Source organism: Lissotriton helveticus, chromosome 1_1 (assembly GCF_964261635.1).
Source record: "Lissotriton helveticus chromosome 1_1, aLisHel1.1, whole genome shotgun sequence".
In the NCBI taxonomy this organism is placed as follows: domain Eukaryota; kingdom Metazoa; phylum Chordata; class Amphibia; order Caudata; family Salamandridae; genus Lissotriton; species Lissotriton helveticus.
In genome coordinates this window covers 1,254,331,578-1,254,355,052 of record NC_136057.1, presented here as the reverse complement: position 1 = coordinate 1,254,355,052, position 23,475 = coordinate 1,254,331,578, and the positions used below count along the sequence as shown (strand labels likewise).

The 23,475-nt window shown below is 42.9% G+C and overlaps 1 protein-coding gene across 2 annotated transcripts in view; it reads right to left on the bottom strand.

Moving 5' to 3' along the window:
* The window catches only part of LRRK2 (leucine rich repeat kinase 2), a 2,266,429-nt gene that overhangs the window by 1,839,152 nt on the left and 403,802 nt on the right, over positions 1–23,475 (bottom strand). For both annotated transcript variants that reach the window (XM_078680082.1, XM_078680090.1), the window contains 2 exons: positions 17,574–17,680; positions 15,231–15,360 (listed from right to left, as the gene is read on the bottom strand). In XM_078680082.1, the coding sequence (XP_078536208.1) occupies positions 15,231–15,360; positions 17,574–17,680 (237 nt within the window). The remainder of the gene's footprint in view (positions 1–15,230; positions 15,361–17,573; positions 17,681–23,475) is intronic.

The following is a 23,475-nucleotide window of genomic DNA, read 5'->3' as shown; positions in this document are numbered from 1 at the left end:
GACAGCTTATGATATTTGCTATTAAAAAACCATTGAAATTCACTGAAAAGACCATAGGTTATAGACCATATATAGTTAGGAATTAGCATTTACAAAACCTTGAAAATTCACTGAAAAAACCATAGGTTATAGACCATATATAGTTAGGAATTAGCATTTAAAAAACCTTATTTTACTCACACAAAACCATTGAAATTCCATATATAGTTAGTTGCACTAACTATATATCGCGCACCCGCAATCCACTGCTGATCATGTCACATATTACATCATTCATGACATGGTCAGTGACATCACTGATGACATCACTGATGACATCTCAAATGACATCACTGATGACATCACTGATGACATCTCAAATGACATCACTGATGACATCACTGATGACATCTCAAATGACATCACTGATGACATCTCATTTGACATTACTGATCACATCACTGATGACATCATTCATGTGATAATACGATGAACCTCTTCAGACTCTAATATAACCTTAGATACACTCAGTGTAAACAGACACTCATAGACTGTCACTCATCCATGGAGTTACTCAGACACTTAGTCAGTCATGCAAAGAATCAATCACACCTCCATTTCCTCAACTATACAGTTATACACACCTTACTTATTCAAACATATACTAAAACATATTTACTCACTTATACAATCCTGGATACAAGTTCACAATGATCCATACAGCCACTCACACATTCACTGGCTCTTATGCACAGTTATTTATATATGTCAACTCTGACATGTACTGTGTTTTACATATGTACTTACTTTGACATGTAGCACTGAGATATCCATTCACTCACCAATACACTCATGCACACAGTCAACCGCCCATACAGCTGTTTCCACATGCACTTTTGAACCCATACATCTAGTCAATCAACTGCTCACACATCTATGCAGAGAGTCATACACCTCCCATCCACCCAGACACACACTCAGTCTCCCATACAAATGCTTGGGCAACCAATCAATAACCCATACAGTTAATCATATAGCTAATGATCAACACATGCAGCAGTTTACAGAACAACAGACATAATGATGCACAAATTAAGACAGTTTAGTCACTAACCCATGCACTCAGTGAGACACATTTAATCAGTCACTCATACAGTCAGCCATGCCCCCACTAAATCCTTCATCAAGACACTTATACATCCACTCATTCTTCAATATGTAAGACATACTTTAACTTTACAGAATTATACAGTCACTGGATGTAGTCATCAGTGATGTCATTTGAGATGTCATCAGTGATGTCATCAGTGATGTCATTTGAGATGTCATCAGTGATGTCATCAGTGATGTCACTGACCATGTCATGAATGATGTAATATGTGACATGATCAGCAGTGGATTGCGGGTGCACGATATATAGTTAGTGCAACTAACTATATATGGAATTTCAATGGTTTTGTGTGAGTAAAATAAGGTTTTTTAAATGCTAATTCCTAACTATATATGGTCTATAACCTATGGTTTTTTCAGTGAATTTTCAAGGTTTTGTAAATGCTAATTCCTAACTATATATGGTCTATAACCTATGGTTTTTTCAGTGAATATATATAAATATATTACCTACTGGCGGTCGCCAGTAGGTATATATAGTTAGGATTTTTTCTCTATGGGATTTTTGAAAATTCTATGTCTAATAACTTTGGCGTTTGTGGACGGAATTGGCTGAAATTTTCAGGAAAATGGAACATTTTGTTTTTGAGCAGCCCCTGAAAATTTGGGGGGGGTTCGTCAAGAGGGGGCCGAGAAAAAAGGGGGGTCCCAAAACGCGTTTTTCCCATGTTAATTTCCATAGGGCGGTTGGCCTCATTTTTAGCCCGAACGGCTGAATGGATTTGCACGAAACTTGGCAAAATTGTAGGGACTGGTAGCCCGATGTGCCTTTGCTAGGTCTCAATATATGTGCTCCAGTGGATTTTGAGAAATTAACGTTCAAAAAAAGATATATATCTGTAAGCGCGCTCTGGGCAGCGCTCCGGTTCGCGTACTTGACGCGTAACGGAACTTCGCGTAGCGAAGCTGATTGGCTCTCCGGTGTCTGTAAACATTCCAAACAGTCCGTAGCGGCCGCCATCTTGTCTCTCGGTAGGATCGAGAGACAAGAGGAGGCCAAAGCGAAGGGGCAAATGACCATAAGGGGCATAGTAGATCCTCCCTGACCCCCTAGGTTTGATGTAGAGGCTTTAAAAGGGACCCGCAGGGCAAAAAAAAAAAAAAAAAAAATTGTTTTTTTGCGTGGGGAGCGCCCGGTCCGCGAACCGGGAAGCGTTCTGGGAAGCGTACTAAAAGGAAAAAAGAATGATAGACTTTTCTAATATTGTATGTTAATTGATTGTTTGTTTTGTTGATTATTTTTTAATTTCTTTATTTTTTAAGCAATTATTTATTATTGTGATTGTGTTTCAAAATTTAATAAAATGTCTAACATTTCACTGTCTGAAATGTCGTTATTTTCATTGAACATAGCTTGTAATGTTTGAGTGTGTAAAATGTCCTCATTTTGAAGGAGGACATCTACTGCTTGCACACATTGCAGTAGTTCTTGGTCCCAAGTTTCATCCATAAATTCTATATAATTTGGATCAATTATTTCTTGGTTGCTCTCTTGCAGGACAATTTGAAATGAAACTTTCTGTTCGCCTTCCATTTTGCCTGAAATTTGGATAAAAAAATATATATTAGTACAGATAGGGCACTGTTGGGATTAATTTTAGATAGGCAGTTTTTATCAGTGAATTTATCTTTGGCCAGTGTATAGTATCAGAGTGGAAGTAGGAATATAAAAAAGTGTATGTGATTTAACGTAAGTAAATTCATAATTGTACAAGAGAAACCTAACTCCATCCATAACTATAACAGAGAAGTCTATCTAAATCTATAACTACTACAGAGGGTAGTATATAACTATCAGAAAAAGTTTACCATATTAACTTATAGTGCACAATATACTTCAGTTTTTAATATAACAACTTACCTTTACAAAGAAGTTGAAGTGATTAGTGAAAATCCAATTGAAATGTACACCAGGAAGTAGTAGTCAAAATGGCTGTGTTCCCTTCTCTTCCTTTAAATATATTCAGGTATATAACGAATCAAATGTCAGGTAAAAAAAGTAGAAAATGAAAGTAACATTTTCATTGGTTGTCAATTCCAACACTTCAGATGTGTTCTGTGAAGGAATTTACCTCACGGTATTTAGAAAGGTCTACAGGCTAAATGGCTAAATGGAATTTCAATCAAATTTGTGAAAATGGTAGGGATTGGTATGTAGTATGAGCTAATCTATATTTGGTGAAAGTGTCTCCAGTCGTTTTTCTGTAAATTACTTTCCCACCTTTTTTGATGAAGCGCTTCCCGGGGAGCGCCCCAGTACGCGAACTGATTGAAAGTATAAAAATAACAAGTGACTAACTTAACGACAATTATAAGGTAAATGTTTTGTACTCTTTTCGTTACATTTCTATCACATTCACCTACTATTAGTTCCACAGCTTCATTTCTTTAACCCTCAGTTTCCTGCCTTTGCTACTTCCCTCATTCCTTTCTCTATTACCTACTTACTTACTCTACTCCTTCCACTCCTTTTCTCAGTCCCTCTCTTCTCATAGTTCCTCACTCTTGTTCACTCACTCCGTCTCTATTACTCTTAGTGTCTTTGACTGATCACTCTTTCACTACTTGTTCATTATGCTTTTTCTGTGTAGTTGAAGCACACTAAGGGGCATATTATGAACACAGCCAATAAAATTATTGCTGTTTTTATCGGCAGAAAACTGCTGCAAAAGTGGTTTTAGCGGCAGTTTTCTGCCGCAAAAGCGGCTTAAGCGACACATTTCTGCCGATAAAAGCTGCAAAACTTTTATTGCCTATGTTGATAATATGGCCCTATGTTATTTACATTTCTTTGCTGTTTCAATTATTCTTTTTCTGTTACTTCTTCTTTTCTGCTTTCTGTTTTTTCTCTCTGTTATTCCACATGTTTTAATCTTATTTTGAACATTCACTCATATTCTCTAAGAAACTCTTCTTTGTTATTCTTCTACTCTCCTTTTTTTCTTTCACTTCCTTATCTATTTTGTTTTTCACAATTATATCCTCTTCCCTCTTTTCTTCGGTAAATAAATCTATTAAACAGTATCTCTGGTTTAGACCCTATAGCTGTCTTTGTTTTAACATTACTCTCTGTTTACTTCCCTTATACTTGCTCTTCTTTTTTTTTAAAAAAAATTTTGGGGTTCGCTCCCGGTTCGCGTACCGGTGAGCGAACCAGGAAGCGAACCAAAAGAAATACAGCTTGCCAGAGTGCTAAACATTCTAGCAATTTTTTTTGAAAGGGGAGGTAGTTCTGAAAAGAACTTTTTTTTAATGTTTTAGTTGTTTTATATATTTTTTTTATTTTTCTGAACATTTTTTGTTTTTTTTGTATTTTTTGAACAGTTTTATGTTTTTTTTGTTTTTTTGGGAGGGGAAACAACAAAAAACAGGCATTGGAAAGGGCTCAACAGGAGCAAAAAAAAAATTTACTTTCTGGGGCGTTTAGAGCACTTGTGATTTTCATAAGCTCGGTTGATTAAGGTAATGCTCATATTGCCACATGAGAGTAATGCACCGCAATACAAACAGGTAAACTTCATATGGACAAAGTTGTCCTGAATGTTTGGCACGGTTTCCCGTGCCTCTGGTCCTGTCAAATATACCTGTGTTGATGTCGTGGCCACAGGAGTTGATGGGTTGTCCTGCAGGTCACGCATCTCTGCCCGGCTGTAGTTTAATGGATGCCACCTGCTCATGTGACGATGCATGGTGTAGTTGCCGAAGCTATACTTTTTTAAGGTGCCTCTAGATAAGGCCTCTTTACATATGAGGCACGTCACATATCTAGCATTAACTTTCTTCTGCCCTTCAGGGATTGAAAAAAACTGCCAAATAAAACTGGTTTTACGATGAGAAACCCGGGGCTCCTCTTGTAAAAACTGTGGTCCTTCTGTCTCCTCTTCCTCTTGTTCATCCTCTTCCTCCTCTGTGTTGCTGATGAACTGTGGAGGTGGTCCTCTCTTCCCATGAGGAGGTGGTGGTGGTGGTGGGGGTCCACCAGCTGAAGCTACCAATGAAGCCATTGCTCAAATATCAAAAAAGGTCTTCCTCTCACAAAGATGAAAGTCAGAGTGAGGAAAGAAGGAGGGGTTTTCATCATTTGGGAAAAACAATAGTTCTAAACCAATGAAAAGTGTTATTTTTAGGTCACCTGACCTAGCCTTACATCATTATGAAACCAAAAGTGAAATGAACCAATGAAAAGTTTTATTAACAAGTCACATGACCTGTTACGCTTATGTTACGCGCTGCGGAACGCGCCCCGGATCGCTTCCGGGTCGCTGCGCTTCGCGCCTCGGTTCGCGCTCCGGAGCACTTCCGGGTGCGCTAACGCGGCGCGTCATAAGACGCATTACGCGGCAACGCGATACATCGCGCTTTCGCAACGGGCCCCGGATCGCTTCCGGGGAGCTGCGCTTCGCGTCTCAGTTCGCGTACCGGAGCACTTCCGGGTGCGCTAACGCGGCGCGTCATAAGACGCATTACGCGACAACGTGATACGTCGCGCTTCCGCGACGCGTCACGATGTTGATTTCTAACGCGGCAGTTGCGCAAACGGAACGTTTACCGGTTCGCGGACCGGGTCGCGGCACCACATTGAGCTAACGGGAAGCTTCCCAGTTCGCGAACCGGGAGCGAACAAAAAATAATAATAATAAAAAAAATTATTAATAAACATATAAAATATATTTTTTGATTTAAAGAAGAATACATTTTACAGCTATAGATATTAGCTTTTAAAAAACCAATGAAATTCACTGAAAAAACCATAGGTTATAGACCATATATAGTTAGGAATTAGCATTTACAAAACCTAGAAAATTCACTGAAAAAAACATAGGTTATAGACCATATATAGTTAGGAATTAGCATTTAAAAAACCTTATTTTACTCACACAAAACCATTGAAATTCCATATATAGTTAGTTGTACTAACTATATATCGCGCACCCGCAATCCACTGCTGATCATGTCACATATTACATCATTCATGACATGGTCAGTGACATCACTGATGACATCACTGATGACATCTCAAATGACATCACTGATGACATCACTGATGACATCACTGATGACAAAATCCAGTGACTGTATGTTTCTGTAAAGTTAAAATATGTCTTACATATTGAAGAATGAGTGGATGTAGAAGTGTCTGGATGAAGGATTTAGTAGGTGCATGACTGACTGTATGAGTGAGTGAATAAATGTGTGTCACTGAGTGCATGGGTTAGTGACTAAACTGTCTTAATTTGTGCATCATTATGTCTGTTGTTCTGTAAACTGCTGCATGTGTTGATCAGTAGCTATATGAGTAACTATATGGGTTATTGATTGGTTGCCCAAGTATTTGTATGGGAGACTGAGTGTGTGTGTGGCTGGCTGGGAGATGTGTGACTCTGTGCAGATCAATGTGTTCTTGTATCAATGATTGTATAAGAGAGTAAGTATGTGTTAGTATATGTTTGAAAATGTAAGGTACTCTATGTTTAACTGTATAGATTAGAAAATGGAAGTGTGATTGATTCTTTACAGGACTGACTAGGTGCGTGATTAACTCCATTGATGAGTGGCAGAGTGTGAGTGTCTGTATAGGTGTATGAGTGCATATGATAGTGTTGTAAAGATGAGTGATTGTATGTATGAATGATTGTATGGGTGAATGAGTGAATGTGTGTGTAGACGTAGGAATCAGTGAGTGCGTATGTAGTAACTAGTATTGGTGTGTCAATGGTTTAAAAAATTATATTCTGTATTTAACACTGGGTGTAACAGAGGTTATATTAAAGTGTGAGGAGATGCATTGTATTGTCACATGAATGATATCATCAGTGATGTGACCATTGATGTCAAATGAAATGTCATCAGTGATGTCATCAGTGATGTCATTTGAGATGTCATCAGTGATGTCATTTGAGATGTTATCAGTGATGTCATTTGAGATGTCATCAGTGATGTCATCAGTGATGTCATTTGAGATGTCATCAGTGATGTCATCAGTGATGTCATTTGAGATGTCATCAGTGATGTCATTTGAGATGTCATCAGTGATGTCATCAGTGATGTCACTGACCATGTCATGAATGATGTAATATGTGACATGATCAGCAGTGGATTGCGGGTGCGCGATATATAGTTAGTACAACTAACTATATATGGAATTTCAATGGTTTTGTGTGAGTAAAATAAGGTTTTGTAAATGCTAATTCCTAACTATATATGGTCTATAACCTATGGTTTTTTCAGTGAATATATATATATATATAACATGCAATAGCAGCCAATAAAAACAGAGCTGAAATATGCTGTGTAGAATTTCCACCATACATGTATAATAATAAGCATTAGAAACATGAGAAACAACAAAAAAGTTTGGTTAGAAATTGTTTTAATGCTCAGAAAGCAGTAGAAATTCTTATAACTCACTGGAAGCATAGAAAGCTCCCAGGCTGCATTGCAAACACAGTCTAAAAAGACTGAAAAGCTAACCTGTAGCTGCATAGCAATAAACTGACACCGTGCCTTTAAGGCACTCATGACCCCCAGTATCCCATCATGCCTCAGGGGTGACAGTTAGGTCAGTTGTTCTTTTCGGAGACTGAAAATAAACCCAATAACAAATAGGTTAACAATATCTCCTTATTAAACAATGTCCTTTGCCCGGGGAGGCGGGAGGGTTGCTTATGACTTTGATGAGGATACCCCTGGAAGAGAACTAGGATTATAGGTAAGTAACTAATCCTTCTCTTCCAGGGGATCCTCATCAATAGTCATAAGCATTAGAATAGAATAGCGAGCCTCACCTCATCTCCCTGCGGGCAAAGGAGTAACAATACAGTAATAAACCATATTAAGCCTAGAAAATACTAAGCTCGTATAGGCCGAAGGCTACCCAAATAGATTCCTCAAAGAGGCTTGCCCTACTTGAGTATCGGCCCTGGAATCAGACTCGAGACAGTAATGTTTCGTAAAGGTATGAACTGATTTCCAAGTCGCAGCCTTGCATATCTCCGACATTGGAATGTCGTGCAAGAAGGCTACTGTAGCGGCCTTCCCTCTAGTGGAATGCGCTTTGGGTGACTGCAACAAAGGCTTGCCTGCAAGCTGATAAGCCAATTTAATGCAAGAGACAATCCATCTCGCGATGGACCTCTTGGCCGCTGGAAAACCTGTTCGCATTGAACCATAGTTCACAAACAGTTGATCCGTTTTCCTAATCCCTTTGGTCATTTCCAAATAGAACTTGAGCACTCTCTTAAGATCTAAGGAGTGAAGTGACCGCTCGGCTGGGGTCGTAGGATTTGGAAAAAATGACGGGAGGGAAATGGACTGATTTATATGAAAATCAGAGATGACTTTAGGTAAGAAAGCTGGATGAGCCCTTAAGACTACCCTATTGTGATGAAAGATAGTGTATGGTTCTTTCGCACAGAGAGCTTGAATCTCGCTGACTCTGCGAGCAGAGGTAATCGCCACCAAAAAGGCCGCCTTCCAAGAGAGATGTTGCAAAGAGGCCTTGTGGATGGGCTCAAAAGGTGGTGACATTAACCTGGATAGCACCAGGTTTAATTCCCATGGAGGAGAAGGATTTCGCACAGGGGGATACACTTTCTTCAACCCCTGGAGGAAGTCCTTAACCACTGGAACCTGAAAGAAAGACACCTGATCTGGTGATTTTCTGTATGCTACTATGGCTGACAAATGCACCCTAATAGAAGCGTATTTTAAACCAGCCGTAGCTAGGGAAAGGAGGTATGGCAAGATGACGTCCTCCTGTCCTTTAGTCGGATCAAGGTGATGATCCCTACACCATAGGAAAAACCGCTTCCACTTAAACGCATAGGACGCTCTCGTGGAAGGTCTCTTAGCCTCCTTTAAAATGTTCATGCACTCAGGAGGCAAGTTCAAATGTCCAAATTGCAGGACCTCAGGAGCCATGCTGTTAGGTTCAATGATGGGAGGTTGGGATGCATTATCCTCCCGTTCATCTTGCTCAACAGGTCCGGCCTGCAAGGAAGTCGTCTGTGTGGACACACAGACAGATGTAGAAGATCCGGGTACCACCACTGCCGAGGCCAATCCGGAGCTATCAGGATCATTTCCATGTTCGACCTGCAGAGCTTGGAAACTAATCTCGGAATCAGAGCCAGGGGAGGAAACGCGTAAGCGAATGCCCCTGACCAATCCATCAGCAGAGCATTCCCCATAGTCCCTGGTCGGTGGAACCTGGACGCGAAGGCGTGGCCTTTGGAGTTTTCGTCGTCTGCAAACAAATCTATAGTTGGACGACCCCAGCAACGAAAAAGCTCTTCCACTACTTCGTCGTTTAGCACCCAGTCTGGCTGATCTTCGAAGTGCCTGCTGAGTGCGTCTGCTTTTACGTTCAACTCGCCTGGAAGGTGCACCGCCACTATCGTGAGGCCTCGAGAGAGGAGCCAATGCCAGATTGCCTGAGCCTCTCGAGACAGAGGGCGAGACCTTGTGCCTCCTTGTTTGTTCAGATAGAACATGGTGGTCGTGTTGTCCGTCTGTACTAGGACTGAGTTGGACTCTATCGCTGGAAAAAAGCTTTGAGAGCCAGGAATACCGCTCTGAGTTCCAGCATATTGATGTGGTATGTCTGCTCCTGAGCAGACCACAGGCCTTGAATCTGAAGCGGACCCATATGCGCTCCCCAACCCTGCAGAGAGGCATCCGTCACTATCGACTGGTTTGGAAGAGGCTGGTGAAACCGAACCCCCACCAGCAGATTCTTTCTCCGTGTCCACCATTTGATGGCGTCTTTTGTCGCTTGGGAGAGTTTGATGCGATCCTCCCAAAGATCTGTCGCCTGGTCCCATTGATCCTCCAGAGCCTGCTGTAGAGGACGCATTCTCAGCCTGGCGTTTGGGATGAGAAAGATGCAGGACGCCATGGAACCTAGCAGGGATGCTACTTGTCGGGCTGTTGGAAGCCGAGATTTCAGCAGGATTCCACATTTCTGGCTCATGGAAAAAAGTCTCTCCTCCGAAGGAAACGCTTTTCCCACGTTTGTGTCCAGAACGGAGCCTAGGTAGTGGATTGATTGAGTAGGCCGCTGGACTGACTTCTCCAGGTTCACATGAAGGCCGAGCCTGTGCAACTGGAGTAGACAAGATGTAGATCGTGTTTTACCTGCACTGGAGATGGACCTTTCAGGAGCCAGTCGTCCAGGTACGGGTAGATGAAGAGCCCCTTCTTGTGAAGAAAAGCCGCCACCACTGCCATGCATTTGGTGAAGACTCGTGGTGCGGACTTGAGACCGAAGGGTAGCACTGTGTACTGATAGTGTTTGTTCCCTACGACAAACCTTAAGTACTTACGATGTTGTAGAGCAATAGGGATGTGAAAGTACGCATCTTGTAGGTCCACCGAACACATCCAATCTCCGACTTGAAGATGTGGGCATATTTGGTGAAGTGCCAACATGCGAAACTTTTCTCTGACAATGACCTTGTTTAGAAGTCGTAGATCGAGTATTGGTCTGAACTTGTCCTCCTGATCTTTTTTGGGGACAAGAAAGTACCTGGAGTAAACTCCCTTTCCTCTTTGAGCGAGAGGAACCTCCTCTATCGCTCTTTTTTGTAGTAGGACTTTTACCTCTCTTCGGAGCAAGCTTAGTTGATGAGGGTAAGCGCTCTTTGGAGGAATGCTCTTTGGAGGGGCACGGAAACGTAGCCTGTATCCATTGCGCAGTATATTCAGCACCCACTGATCCTTGGTGATGCTGACCCACTCTGCCAGGTGTTGTGAAGCACTTCCTCCCACTGGAGTGGGCAACGGCGCCAGAGGAAGCCACTGATCAGGCTTTTCCTCCTCTCGTGGTGTTAGAGGATTGCTGATGACCTCCTCTACCTCTGCCAGGTTTACCTCGAAACTGGGATTTCCCCTGGTTCTTATTTTGGGACCACTGAGGGGTTTGAACCCTCTGTTGAGCCCCTCTCCCCCTGTTGGGCTTGAAACAGCGCTTTAACTCTTTCTTCTTTTCCAAGCCCACCGCTTTCACTGTGTCCAGTTCCGTCTTCATTCGGGTCATTTCTTCGTCAGCGTGCTCCCCGAAGAGAGCAGAACCCGAAAAGGGGAGATTAAGGATGCAATGTTGAGCATCCGGCTTCAGGCCTGTCAGGCGCAACCATGCCGATCTCCTGGCACAAACCCCATGAGAATAGGAGTGCGCCGCCAGGACAGCACCATCCGCAGCCGTGCTTATCATCTGATTCGCCACCAGACATCCTTCAGTCACGGTCTCTTCAAAATCCTGCTGGTCTTCTTTTGGCAGCTTGGCTTTGAACCTTTCCATAGAGTCCCATAAGGCTCTGTCGTATCGACCCAGAAGTGCAGCCGCACTAGAAACCTTAAGAGTCGACGCAGCTGAGTTGCAAACTTTGCGACCCCAGGAGTCTTGAGTCTTGCTGTCCTTGTCTGGTGGGACTGAAGAAGAACCGGCAACTGCGTGTGTCTTCCTCGCCGCTGCCACAATAACCGAGTCTGCTGGAGGGTCAGATCGTACAAAAACAGGGTCGGAGGAGGCCGGTTTGTATTTCTTCTGGATGCGGGCTGGCACAGCTCTGATAGCCGCCGGAGTTAGGAATACCTCCTTGACAGGATCCATAATCCCCGGGACTAACGGTAGTAGAGGACGGGTGATCGCCTTTTTGTGTAAAGTCTCAAAAATGACTGTTGTTGTAACCTGAGGGACAGACATTTCAATGCTTAGCTTCTGAGCTCCTCTTTGCAAGACATCCAGATACGTGCCAATGTCATCCACTGGGGAGGATCGGGACGTAGGACTGTCCGTCAAAGTAGGGGAGTAGTCCCTCTTGGAAGACCTGGTAGAAGAGGTAGATGAAGTAGACGGAGTTCGTCGACGTCTACGGTGAACACTGTGCCTCCTCTCTTTTGATCGTTTCGAACGCTCTTCTCGTCTATGAGAGCGAGACCTGACCCGCTCCTGTGGTTCATTTCTGGGAGATCGGGGCCTGGGAGATCTGGTAGGTGGTCTCAAAGGAGATTTGCGCCTGGGAGGGCTATGCTTGTCCATCTCCTCCACCAGATCCTGAAGAGGAGACCTGTGCTGCGAGCTGGCATAGTCTTGCATACGCTTTTGCAGCCCCAGAATCTCTCCAATGGTCCAAAGACCTGTACCATCTAGGTGACAGTCTGACTTTATCCGCCCAAGGGTCCGTCCGACGCTCAGGTGATTTGCGTACCGGACTTCGAAGATGCCGTGGAGGAGCCAGAGGACCTTGAGGTGGAATGACGGGAAGCTGACTCCGTTACCATCACCACATCTGAACATCTCGACGTCGAGCGATCTTCCCTCGTGGTCGAGTGCTTTCGTGGAGTCGGCGGATCAAACAATCTTGTTTTTGAATGTCTATGCGAGGATGTGTGGTCTCTCGACGTCGAGCGGCGATGAGCAGCCGCCGGCGGAGTTCCATGTCTCGACGTCGAACGGCGAGTACCGGCCGTCGACGGAGCCCTCTCCCTCGACGTCGAACGACGATGCCCAGTCGTCGACGGAAGTCTCGACGTCGAACGACGATGTCCTGTCGTCGACGAAGCACCCTGCCTCGACGTCGAGTGACGATGTCCAATCGTCGACGGAGGCCTTTCTCTCGACGTCGAACGGTGATGATCAGCCGTCGACGGAGTTTTCTGCCTCGACGTCGAATGTCTGTGCGACGACGGTGGAGGGGTATTGGACACCCTCGATGCCGAGAGCTGACGAGACACCGACGGAGACTGCCTCCTCGACGCCGATCGACTCTTCCCTGTCGACGGCGGAGGGGTCTTGGTCCTCTACGCCGAACATCGCTTCTTCGACGACGGCGGAGGAGTCCCACTTCTCGACGCCGGTCGACGTCTAGATGACGACGGCGGAGGGGTGACCTCCCTCGACGCCGGTCGTCGCCTGGTTGACGACGGCGGAGGGGTCTTGGAACTCGACGCCGACCGTCGCCCGGTTGACGGTGGCGGAGTTCCCTTCCTCGACGTCAGACGTCGCCCGGTTGACGCCGGCGGAGGGGATTTCGACAATGGAACTGGATCCTTCGACGTCGTCGACGTACCTGGTCTTCTCTTCGACGGCGAGCCCGCCGTCGACGGTAGTTTAGACGATGAATGATCCACCGGTGGTTCTTTTCTCAGCCCGACGGTGAGGGGTGTGAAGACTTCTTTCTGGAAGATGAATGAGTCTTCTTGGAGCCCTTCCTCACCGGAGATCTTCCTCTTGATGACCTATGAGCTAGGCCATAAATGCGAATCCTCTCCACAGGTGTTCACAATGAGGACAGGTGCCTGGATCATGTTCCTCAGGCAGACACAGGATACAGACGTCGTGGTTGTCTGACTTGGCCTTCTTGTTGCCTCAAGAAGGGCATTTGTCAAAGAGTGAAGGCATTTTCAGGAGAAAATGCTCACCAAAATGACTGAAAAAGACAGTATCTTACTTGACTAGATGTTAAATGTCGAGTAAGAACAAAAAATTGTCAAAAGTGAAGAGTTTTTCTGTCAAAAAACAGGAAATTTAGTGGAGCTGTGTAACCAGGGTCCTTCTCTGAAGGAGCCGGAAAGAACAACTGACCTAACTGTCACCCCTGAGGCATGATGGGATTCTGGGGGTCATGAGTGCCTTAAAGGCACGGTGTCAGTTTATTGCTATGCAGCTACAGGTTAGCTTTTCAGTCTTTTTAGACTGTGTTTGCAATGCAGCCTGGGAGCTTTCTATGCTTCCAGTGAGTTATAAGAATTTCTACTGCTTTCTGAGCATTAAAACAATTTCTAAACAAACTTTTTTGTTGTTTCTCATGTTTCTAATGCTTATTATTATACATGTATGGTGGAAATTCTACACAGCATATTTCAGCTCTGTTTTTATTGGCTGCTATTGCATGTTATATATATATATGTATTTATATATATATGAGTATATATATATGTGGGGCACATATAATATAGTGTTTCCGGGGTCCCGCACATGGGCGGGAATATTCTAATGCTTATGACTTTGATGAGGATCCCCTGGAAGAGAACTAGGCATATCACACTGAGTAGAAAACGTAATCTGAAAAGTAACCTAAAAAGTAATCACAAAGTAACTGCAAAGTAATTTAAACTGTTTCTGAACATTTGACCTACCTATAACAAAGCCAACTGCATTAAATTTCATTTAATTGTATTATCCTTGAAAAGTTCTATTTTAGTCCTGCTTGGTTAAAAAAATTAAATACAACTAAGAAATATTTGTATACAAAACAATTGGTCAGAGTTCAGTCTTTTTAGCGTGTGACATCATTTCTTGCCTGAGTGTGTACAAGAAATCCTTAGCACTGCCCTCTGATAAAGCTTTACTGCTTGGCCACACTTCCACAAAGAGAAAGTAAAGTATTATCTAATTTTTCCTCTGTAAGCCTTTGTAGGTCCACTGGACTCTGTGCACACTATACCTTATTTTGGTATAGTATATACAGAGCCAGCTTCCTACAGTTCTTTTTTCTTGAATTACAAATCCATAGGTAGGTCTGGTATTCCCATCCTTTCTCGGTCCCCATGCAAAGCTGAGACTGGTAGGAAAATAATTAAAGGACCGCCCCCCTGCAAATACAAACCAACAAATATCAAATGAGCAGAGTTCTGCTGGGGAACAACCTTATAGACATCTTGAGGTAATAACTTTGAAGTTGGCCTGCAACAGTTACATTTCAGCCTATCCGCAACCTAACAACAATGACTGTTTTTCTAATCCTTAGTAAGTGGTGAACAGCATATGAAGACAAATATATTTAAGAGTCTTTATGAGCTTATGTGTTAAATATACAAAGGATTCCTACTGCATACAGGGGGGAATATTCAAAGACTCAGAATCTACAAAATAGCCAACAGAACTATTTCTGTGAGAGAATACACAGCAATCACTTGCCAGTCATCCAAGCATGAAGCTGTCCCCTGTTGGCAAAAGCTTTAACATAAACTTCCAATTATAAGTAAATGAAACCCAAACAAAAGAACAATTATTAGAAGTACTATTGTTTTTCATTACCCTTTAGGTTATTTTACTCCACTGTGAATGATGACAATACCTGTCCGCTAGGAGATGTCTTAGCAGTCTGCAGGCACTTTCTGCAACATCTGGAGAGCTTGAATGTATCTTCATGATTTCCAGTACATTCATGTGTATCCCTTTTATCAGAAGCGCCTTTACAAGATGAGCTAAAACATTAAATTTCTTATTATTACATTAACCATTAAATATTGCTTGATTCAGAAACTTGTGTAGTTTATGGAGGATATCTAGATATTCACACAAGAACATTTACAAACAGTACTTCACATTGTAATGAAATGTTACAAAAATTATTTAACACTTAATAAATACTCTGCTCATCAAGTCATGCACGTTGCCATAAACCTGTAACAGGTACTATCAGTCATTAAAGGTTCAGTTTTACTTTTAAATGTAAATATAGAGAAGCTCTGTTGAAAACAAAGTCTTCGGTAGGCCTTGGAAAAGATATGCTGCCCTAAATATTTTTTTTCTAACCTGCCCTATATTTTTCCTCCAGTGATTTTCAGTTTTTACATGCCTTCTAGGCGCTCCACGGTTTTACTGTGCTATTCATCAACTGAGACTGATACAAGGGTTCACCAAAATGAAAGCATCAAACTAAGTGATGGTGGCTACAGCCCCTCCTATCAGGTTACACTTTTTCTAGCAGAGGTGTAAGTGTGATACTAGGCCAATGGCATTAAGGCTTTCAACATTTATCCTCATGTGGAGACTTCCTACTGGTACACCATCAAATTGGCCTGACCTTGATAACGGAGATCTCATGTATCGTTTTGTAGATATTTTGTGTGGGCATGTTTCGCAGAATTGTAGATGAAGGATGGTGAGGAAGTGACTCAACTGCTTACTACCTTTGTTCAGTGTGGTTTGGCTACCTATACATCCCTGTTTCTAACGACTGATGCACTCCTGAGGGCCTTTAAAGTTGGAGCTGATATACTAACACATTTGCTACTTTTATAAAATAAAAAACTTTATGGCCTTTACTGACTTGGGAAACAAACTGTGCCCTCACCAGACACCACTGATGAGGCCTTTGTCAATGAGACTCTGAAATTACCATCAAGGTAAAAAATGCCTGCTTTCAGAGGTACCCCTTTGTGGGTGGGTTACTGGGTCCAGGGACCATATGCCCACTTATTTTTCTAGGGCCATTTAAAGAGGGGGCAGGACATACAATCGAAAGATAGCGTTTTAATTTGTAACCTCTCTCCGCTGACTGAAGCATCAAAAGGCTCTTTGTAATCACTGTAGTAGAAGCCTTAAAAATTCTCAAAATTACCAGAGTTAATTGGGCTACAGCCATAAAGCATAATGTTAGTGTAAATACATTTATTGGCATATTCTCATTTTCATTACACAATAGATGATTAAATGTTCTTTTCATGCATCTATCAGTAAAAATCATATTTTTCTGTGAAAATAAAACCGATTGGGCATTGAGTGTTCTTTACAGTGTCATCCCATATCGAAATGTATGCCCTGGACCACCTCCTAGTGTAAGCAATGAGTGCCTAACTCAGCGTCTCAAGAAGAGCCAAGCATCAGTAGAATTGGTGGCCCTGGGATGTCAGGAGTAAACAATACCTCTCTCAAAAAGTATTTCTCAATGACCGCTAACTGCCCCAGAAGCACAAGGTCAGACATGACACAAATTACCACAAAAAGCAATACCCTTTTTGCTACATAGAAAAAGTAATTCTAACTTTTTGTAATGTGACATATGCTATGTAAAGTATTTTGATTTAAACCAAAAAATGCAAACAAATGATTTGTCACAAAGGTGCTTAATATAGTGCTTTTCAGACAAGGATTATACTTGTTTCTCATCACCTTTTCTTTGCAATTTGGTTCACAAATCAATGATGCATTAATAGCATAACAGTTATTTAGAACCACTGCAAAGACAATCATCAATGACCTATGACTAACCACCTTTTATAATGAGCAGATGACACATTTAAACTCTCTCTCAAATTTGAAACTAAATTTTGCAACCATTAGGTATAATACATTTAAAAGAATTACGTTTAAATGCTAACAATGCATCGTCCCCTCTTCATATAATCATTATTCTTAACCCTTTAGAACACCACTCCAATCACCAGACCACATTTCATGGATTACTCAGTGGGTGACCTTCCAAGACTACCACCGTTCGATCCTTATGACCTTATTACCTAATGTTATTACCAAGTCAGACACACTCACAAGAGATAAAGACATGTAAGATAGATAAGTGACCACATGCGACACCTTTGTGCCACATTAAATACAAAAAATAACAAAGCTAGATTATTTTAACATGTACATACACTTTTTATGCACTTTAGTAGAAGTCATGAGATCACCTTACCATTATGCTCTAACAACGTTGCCAATGCATTAGAAGCTGCTTGAAACACTTCTTTAGATGTGGGGTGGGTAAGCATTGTAAGCATTATTTCCTTATGCACTTGATACCTATTAAAAAGCAAATTAAAAGACAAGCCTTTACGGTCACTTATTCAAGCTACAAATGTATAAAATTGGCTTTTGTTTCAGTAGTCTCTAATAATAATCAGGAAAAAGATTAACTTCAATCAGATTTCTTCACTGAAAGAAGCCTAGCCTACGAAGTACAAAAATAAACAAATGCATGCATTGTGTATTGTTTCAATCTTGAAATAAAACTCTGAGAGAAGAGGTGAGAACCCTTGGTTCAAAGTAAGAAGTAGGTGGGTTGGACCTGAGGGGTTAGATGAACTGTGTTCCTCCTCGAGCCACCAGACAAGAAGACATCAAGGCATGTTATGAAGTGCAGGCAACTGGTGCTAGAGATTTGGATTCTGAAAAAGAAGCCTGAGGGGTAAGGGATGCCAAATGGAGGAAGTCTAGGAACAATACTCGTTAAAGTGAGCAGCAACATCTGTCCACTGGACCACAATCCACTGAAGATGTTTAGACACAGCACACACTAGCAACTCATCCAACCATAAATAACACACAAAGCCTGAAAACAGTCTACAAATAGAGGAAAATACACGGTGACTAGTAGGCCACTCTCCAACCATTAGTAAAAGGAGAAGTGGAAAGCTGTTGAGATAGTTCTTCTATACATCTGCTCTTCTCAGTTTATGATGCCATGCCAACAGGGTGAACCAGTTGTGGTGATATATAATGAGCAACTCTTAAAGCGGATATTTGGAGAGACTATCATAGTAACTTCAACTATTTTATTCTAGTGATAGTCTCCTCTGGGTTCAGACTCCTATTCTATACACTGAATTTTTCGACTTTGGTTTTCATTGTTATCCAACGTGTTCCAAAGCATGGATTTTAAACGTGGGTCTCTAATTAACCTCTTTTGCTTGAACTCAGGGAGGGAATCTAAATTCCTCAAAGCTCTAGGCCAGAAGTGCTTTGCATCAGGTTGCTTGACTTTGAAAGTGTTCAGCGCTACCTGTCCACTTGTAAGATACTCCACACATTGCTGGAGATGGCCCGTCCTAACTATCCTCAAAAAAACTTGTCCATCAGAGGTTCAGTTGCCTAATTATTACTAGATGAAATCGATATTGTTTCTGCAACCTGGACTACAGATAGCAGACGTGGTAGTAAGGTTTATGAGCAACAAAGGAGTATTGCATATTCAATATACCTTGACCCAGTAGACCAGGGTTTCAAATGACATTGAGGCACAGGTTTTGGACATGTAATTTGATAGCCAAAGATTCTTACGTGAAGAAGTACCACTCAGTTGAGAATTTAAACTAAAGCAAATAACTCTTTAAGGTCTTGGGTGTGACTTTTCCAGTTAAAAGGATTCATCAAAAGCATCACACATTTGAAAGGTACCATTATTAATCTAAAATGCATCTGCTGCATCAGTCAAAATCACAACCACAGCAGTAGTTTTGCTGCTGCAGGAGTTGTTCAAGCAGAGGACGGCAATTCATGCACTATTCCCTACCCAAACTCCAAAACCTATTTGAGCACTTAATGCATCAAACTCACAGCACTCCTGTGAGTCTAGAGCCATGTGTCATACTTTTTGCAAAAAAGGTAGAGGCTAATGTTTGACCTATGGGTCGTACAGATAGAAAGAAGGGTTATTTTCAGTTATTTTTTAAGATCCTTCCACTCATTCCCTCTCAGTCATCACACCTTGCATGACACAAACATTTTGCTGATTGAAATTTACTCCAAACAAGAAATATAGAACTAGCATTGGCAGTGCTCTTCCAATCCTATTACACCATTAAAATGATATCTAATTTTTTTTAACCTGACATTTGTCCTGATTTGTTATCAGAAATAAAAATCAAAATTTCTTAACTTATTGACAAATATGGGTATAAAACTAATAACACATTCATATAACAATCCACATGAAAACATTATTCTTCCTCTATGTGCAAAACAAGCACAACAAGGCAAAGGCAAAACATTCCGTGCTTGGTATATAGGTATGTTCTCTTGCCTTGATTGCCACCTGTGTGTATGTTGGTTATCCTGGCTTTCATTTTGACCTAAGGATCACCATCACACTAATCTAGTATGTGTGCAAAGGCATCGGCCTGTTCCCAGCAATGCATGGTCCTAGGATGTCATGTGACTTGGATGAGAGAACCAAAAGAGTCCTCATAAGAGAACAGAGGAGTACGGTCTCTGTCTGGGTTTATAGCACATAAAGCGGTGATGGGAGCATAACGTGTTTTTAAGATTGATAGTATAACCAGAATGTTTAATCTGTGTTAGGGAGAATGTGCCCTATAGGTCTCTCTTGTGTAATATTCCGCAGTTGTGTATGGCCAAAATCATGAGCTGGCATCAAGTGAGTATGTTGAGTGGGTATGCATGTATACTGACTGTATTCCTGTAGGTGGAGGACGGCAATCCAGACACCGAAGTGAGGACAATGGAGACAAACAAGTTACATAATTTCAGTCCTGCCCTATTTGGTAGGGAATATATCTAGCTGCAGATTCCTTACCTTAGAATTTCCCCAGGAGTTACACTGGATCTGGAAGATTTTTCCTGAGCATTACCCAAGCGTGCCGGTAGGTGGCATCACTCGGCTCCACCTACATTTTTGACATTGCCACGCTGGAAGCCACGACTGCAGCACGTATATAAGCACCACCCAGGCATGCTGATGTCAGTTTCTTTTCACAGCTTGCTGCCTGGCAGATATCCAGGATCATAACTCAAAGAGCTAAAGCAATAGTCACAGCTTTAGCTCTGGTGGAATGAGCTCACAAGCCTTCAGGAGGTTGCTTCTTGGACTATGCCTAGGTGATTTGAATGCAGAGAACAACCCATCTGGAGATGGTACGCTTCTGCACAGCCTAACCTTTCTTCACGCCAGCATACCCCACGAAGAGTTGGTCGTCCACCCGGAACACTCATGTGCAGTCATCGGAGAACGACAACACTCTTTGTGGGTCCAGACGGTAGATTTGCTCATCTTCTTTAGAGTGATGTGGAGGAGTGGAAAAAGTAAGCAGTGTGATGGATTGGCCTAGTTGAAAGGGAGTAACCACTTTCTAGAGAAAGGAAGATTGTGTGCAAAGCACCGGTTTGTCAGGATAGACTGAGAAGTTAGGCCTGAGTGACAAGGCCTGCAGCTCACTTAATCGTCGGGTAAATAGACACAAAGAAGGCTGTTTTAATGGTACGAAACCTGAGGGGAAATTATGGAGAGCCTCGAAAGGAGCACACATCAAGAAGGTTAAGACAAGATTAAGGTCTCTCCGAGACATGATGAATGGTGAATGAGGGAAACGATGAACAAGACCTTTTAGAAACCTATGTACAATAGGGGGTTTAAAAAGGGAGGGTTGGTCAGGTGACTATAAAAAAAGGCAGAATGAGGAGATAGATAGCACTTAAGGGTGCCCAGAGCAAAGCTCTGCTGGGCAAGGGAAAGAATAAAAAGTAGAACTTCAGAAAGGGGGGGCAGAAAGGGGATCAATTTATTTTTCTGCACACCATTCCATAATTTCTTTCCAATGACAGGCGTATACTATCTTGAAGGAGGGAAGCCTGGCTGCTAAGATGACTTTGCAGGCTTCAGGAGGATGGTTAAAAGCGGTCAACTGCCACCGCTCAATGTTCGTATGGGTTCAGGAGGAGGACACACCCCTGTGCCTGCAGCAGAAGATCCTTCCAAATAGGGAGGCTGATCGGAGGATCAGTGGCTATGCTCAGTAGGTCGGGATACCAGACTCTCCGTGCCCAGGAGGTGTTGGGCCAGTTGATTTTTGATCTGCACCAGGCTTCCAGGATTACATCAACGACTTTGAGAGGGAGCTCAAAAGAGATCAACTGTGGCTTCCCAAACTCCACGCATTGATGTGCAGGTTATGCAAGTTTGGTTCAAGACCTTGTCCTGTTGCTGCAACAGTAAAATATTTTCAAAGCAGCAGCCCGAACAGATGCTCAGACATAAAAGTTCCAGGTACAACACTTTCCTGGTGCATTCTGGAGCAACTAAAATGACTTGAGCACAGTGGTCTTGGTATTCTTCAGAACTCGTGAGAGGAGAGGTAGCAGTGGGAAGCTGCTCAGGAATTCTGCACTCCACTCTATGTGGAATGCATCTCTGAGGGACAGCCTTCTTGGTAACTCCAGAGATCTCTCAATAACTGTAAGACACCCTGTGCCACCTCTGGGTGTAATCGCCATTCGTGATCTGCTAGGTGTCGTCGGCCTAGTTTCTCTGCCCTGACATTTAAAGCTCATGCCCCGGTGATTCTGCCACCTTCAAAAGCTTAGAGCCTTCTGATTCAGGAAGTAGAATACACCACACCCTGCCTGTTGCAGTACCACATGGCGGTGGTGTTAACCATGAGAATATTTACCAGACTCCCTTTGATGGTGATGAGGAAGGTCTGTCACGCCCATTGAATTGCCAACAAACTGATGTGGGGACATGTCTCTTGAGACTAGAGACCTCTAATCTAAACCCCTCCCACATGGCCACCCCAACAGAGTAGTGGGAGAGGGGTCTGCCACTGGTCAAATGGCTGTCGAGCAGCCATAACTGTAGATCTTTGCAGTGTCCTTTGACACCTGGATGGAATCGAACAGGTTCTCATGATGTGGGGACAACTGAGACTTCACATCTCACTGCAGGGCTGGCATGTGCCATCTGGCATGGTCGGCAAGCAGGATGCAGGAGGATAGCAGGCTAAGAAACCTCAGATCTATCAACAATGAGAGCCAGGATAGAGGCTGAAATATCTGCATTATAGTCCGAATGTCCTGGACTCGTTGGTCTAGAGGAAAGTACCATAAACTCACAGTGTCCAGGATAGCTCTGGTTAAAGGAAACATTTGTGAAGGAGACAGGTATGACTTCGGCAGGATGACTGACAACCCCAGTGATGTGAGGTCTGCTATCACCTGGAGTTGATCGATGACGGACTGTGGCAAGCTCACATATAACAGCGCCAAGGTAGGGGAAGAGTGGTATCGTCGGCTTTCAGACATGGGCAGCAACCACCATCAGCATCCTTGTGAACACCTATGGGGCACTTGTGAGCGAGAAAGTAAGCACAGCCAGCTGAAAGTGCTCCTCCCCATAGTGAACTGCAGGATATGTACATGAAAATATGCAACCTTCAGGTCCAACTGCACCTCCAGTATCTAGGCCAGAGAGACCTTGGACCAATGTGGGCATCCTGAATTTTTTTTTTCGCAGAAAGGTGCTGAGAGGGTAAAGATCCAAATTAGGACAGAGATCTCCATCCTATTTCGGCACAAGAAAGTAGTGGAAATAACATCCAGTACCCATTTCCGAGGCTGGTAACCTCTATATGGGTCCTTAGGCCAACACAGCCAGTACCTCCTGGTGCAAAATGAATAGATGGTCCTCCAAAAGCTGGCAGGGAAGCAGTTGAAAGAAGAATGGCAGGCCATGGCCCCATTGGAAAATGTGATGAGTCTACCTCTCAGATCAGATGTGATACTCTGTTGCCCCTGGAGGAAGTGGCTGACTGTGCCTCCAACAAGATGGCTGTGTGCCGCTTGAAAGGGGAGGGGGGACTTGATGGTGTCGATCTGCCAAACCCATGGCATATCCCTGAAATTGTTAGGGGCATTGCCAGATTGTTGAAAAACATTCAAAGAGCGTGCTATGACTAGACGCCCTTTAAAATGCTCCAGGGCAAAGTTCGCTCTTTCCCCAAACAGGCGGAAACCACTGATGGGCTTGCTCAATAGGGATGCCTGAACATCCTCAGAGGAGCCTAAGGATCTCATCAGTGCTTGGC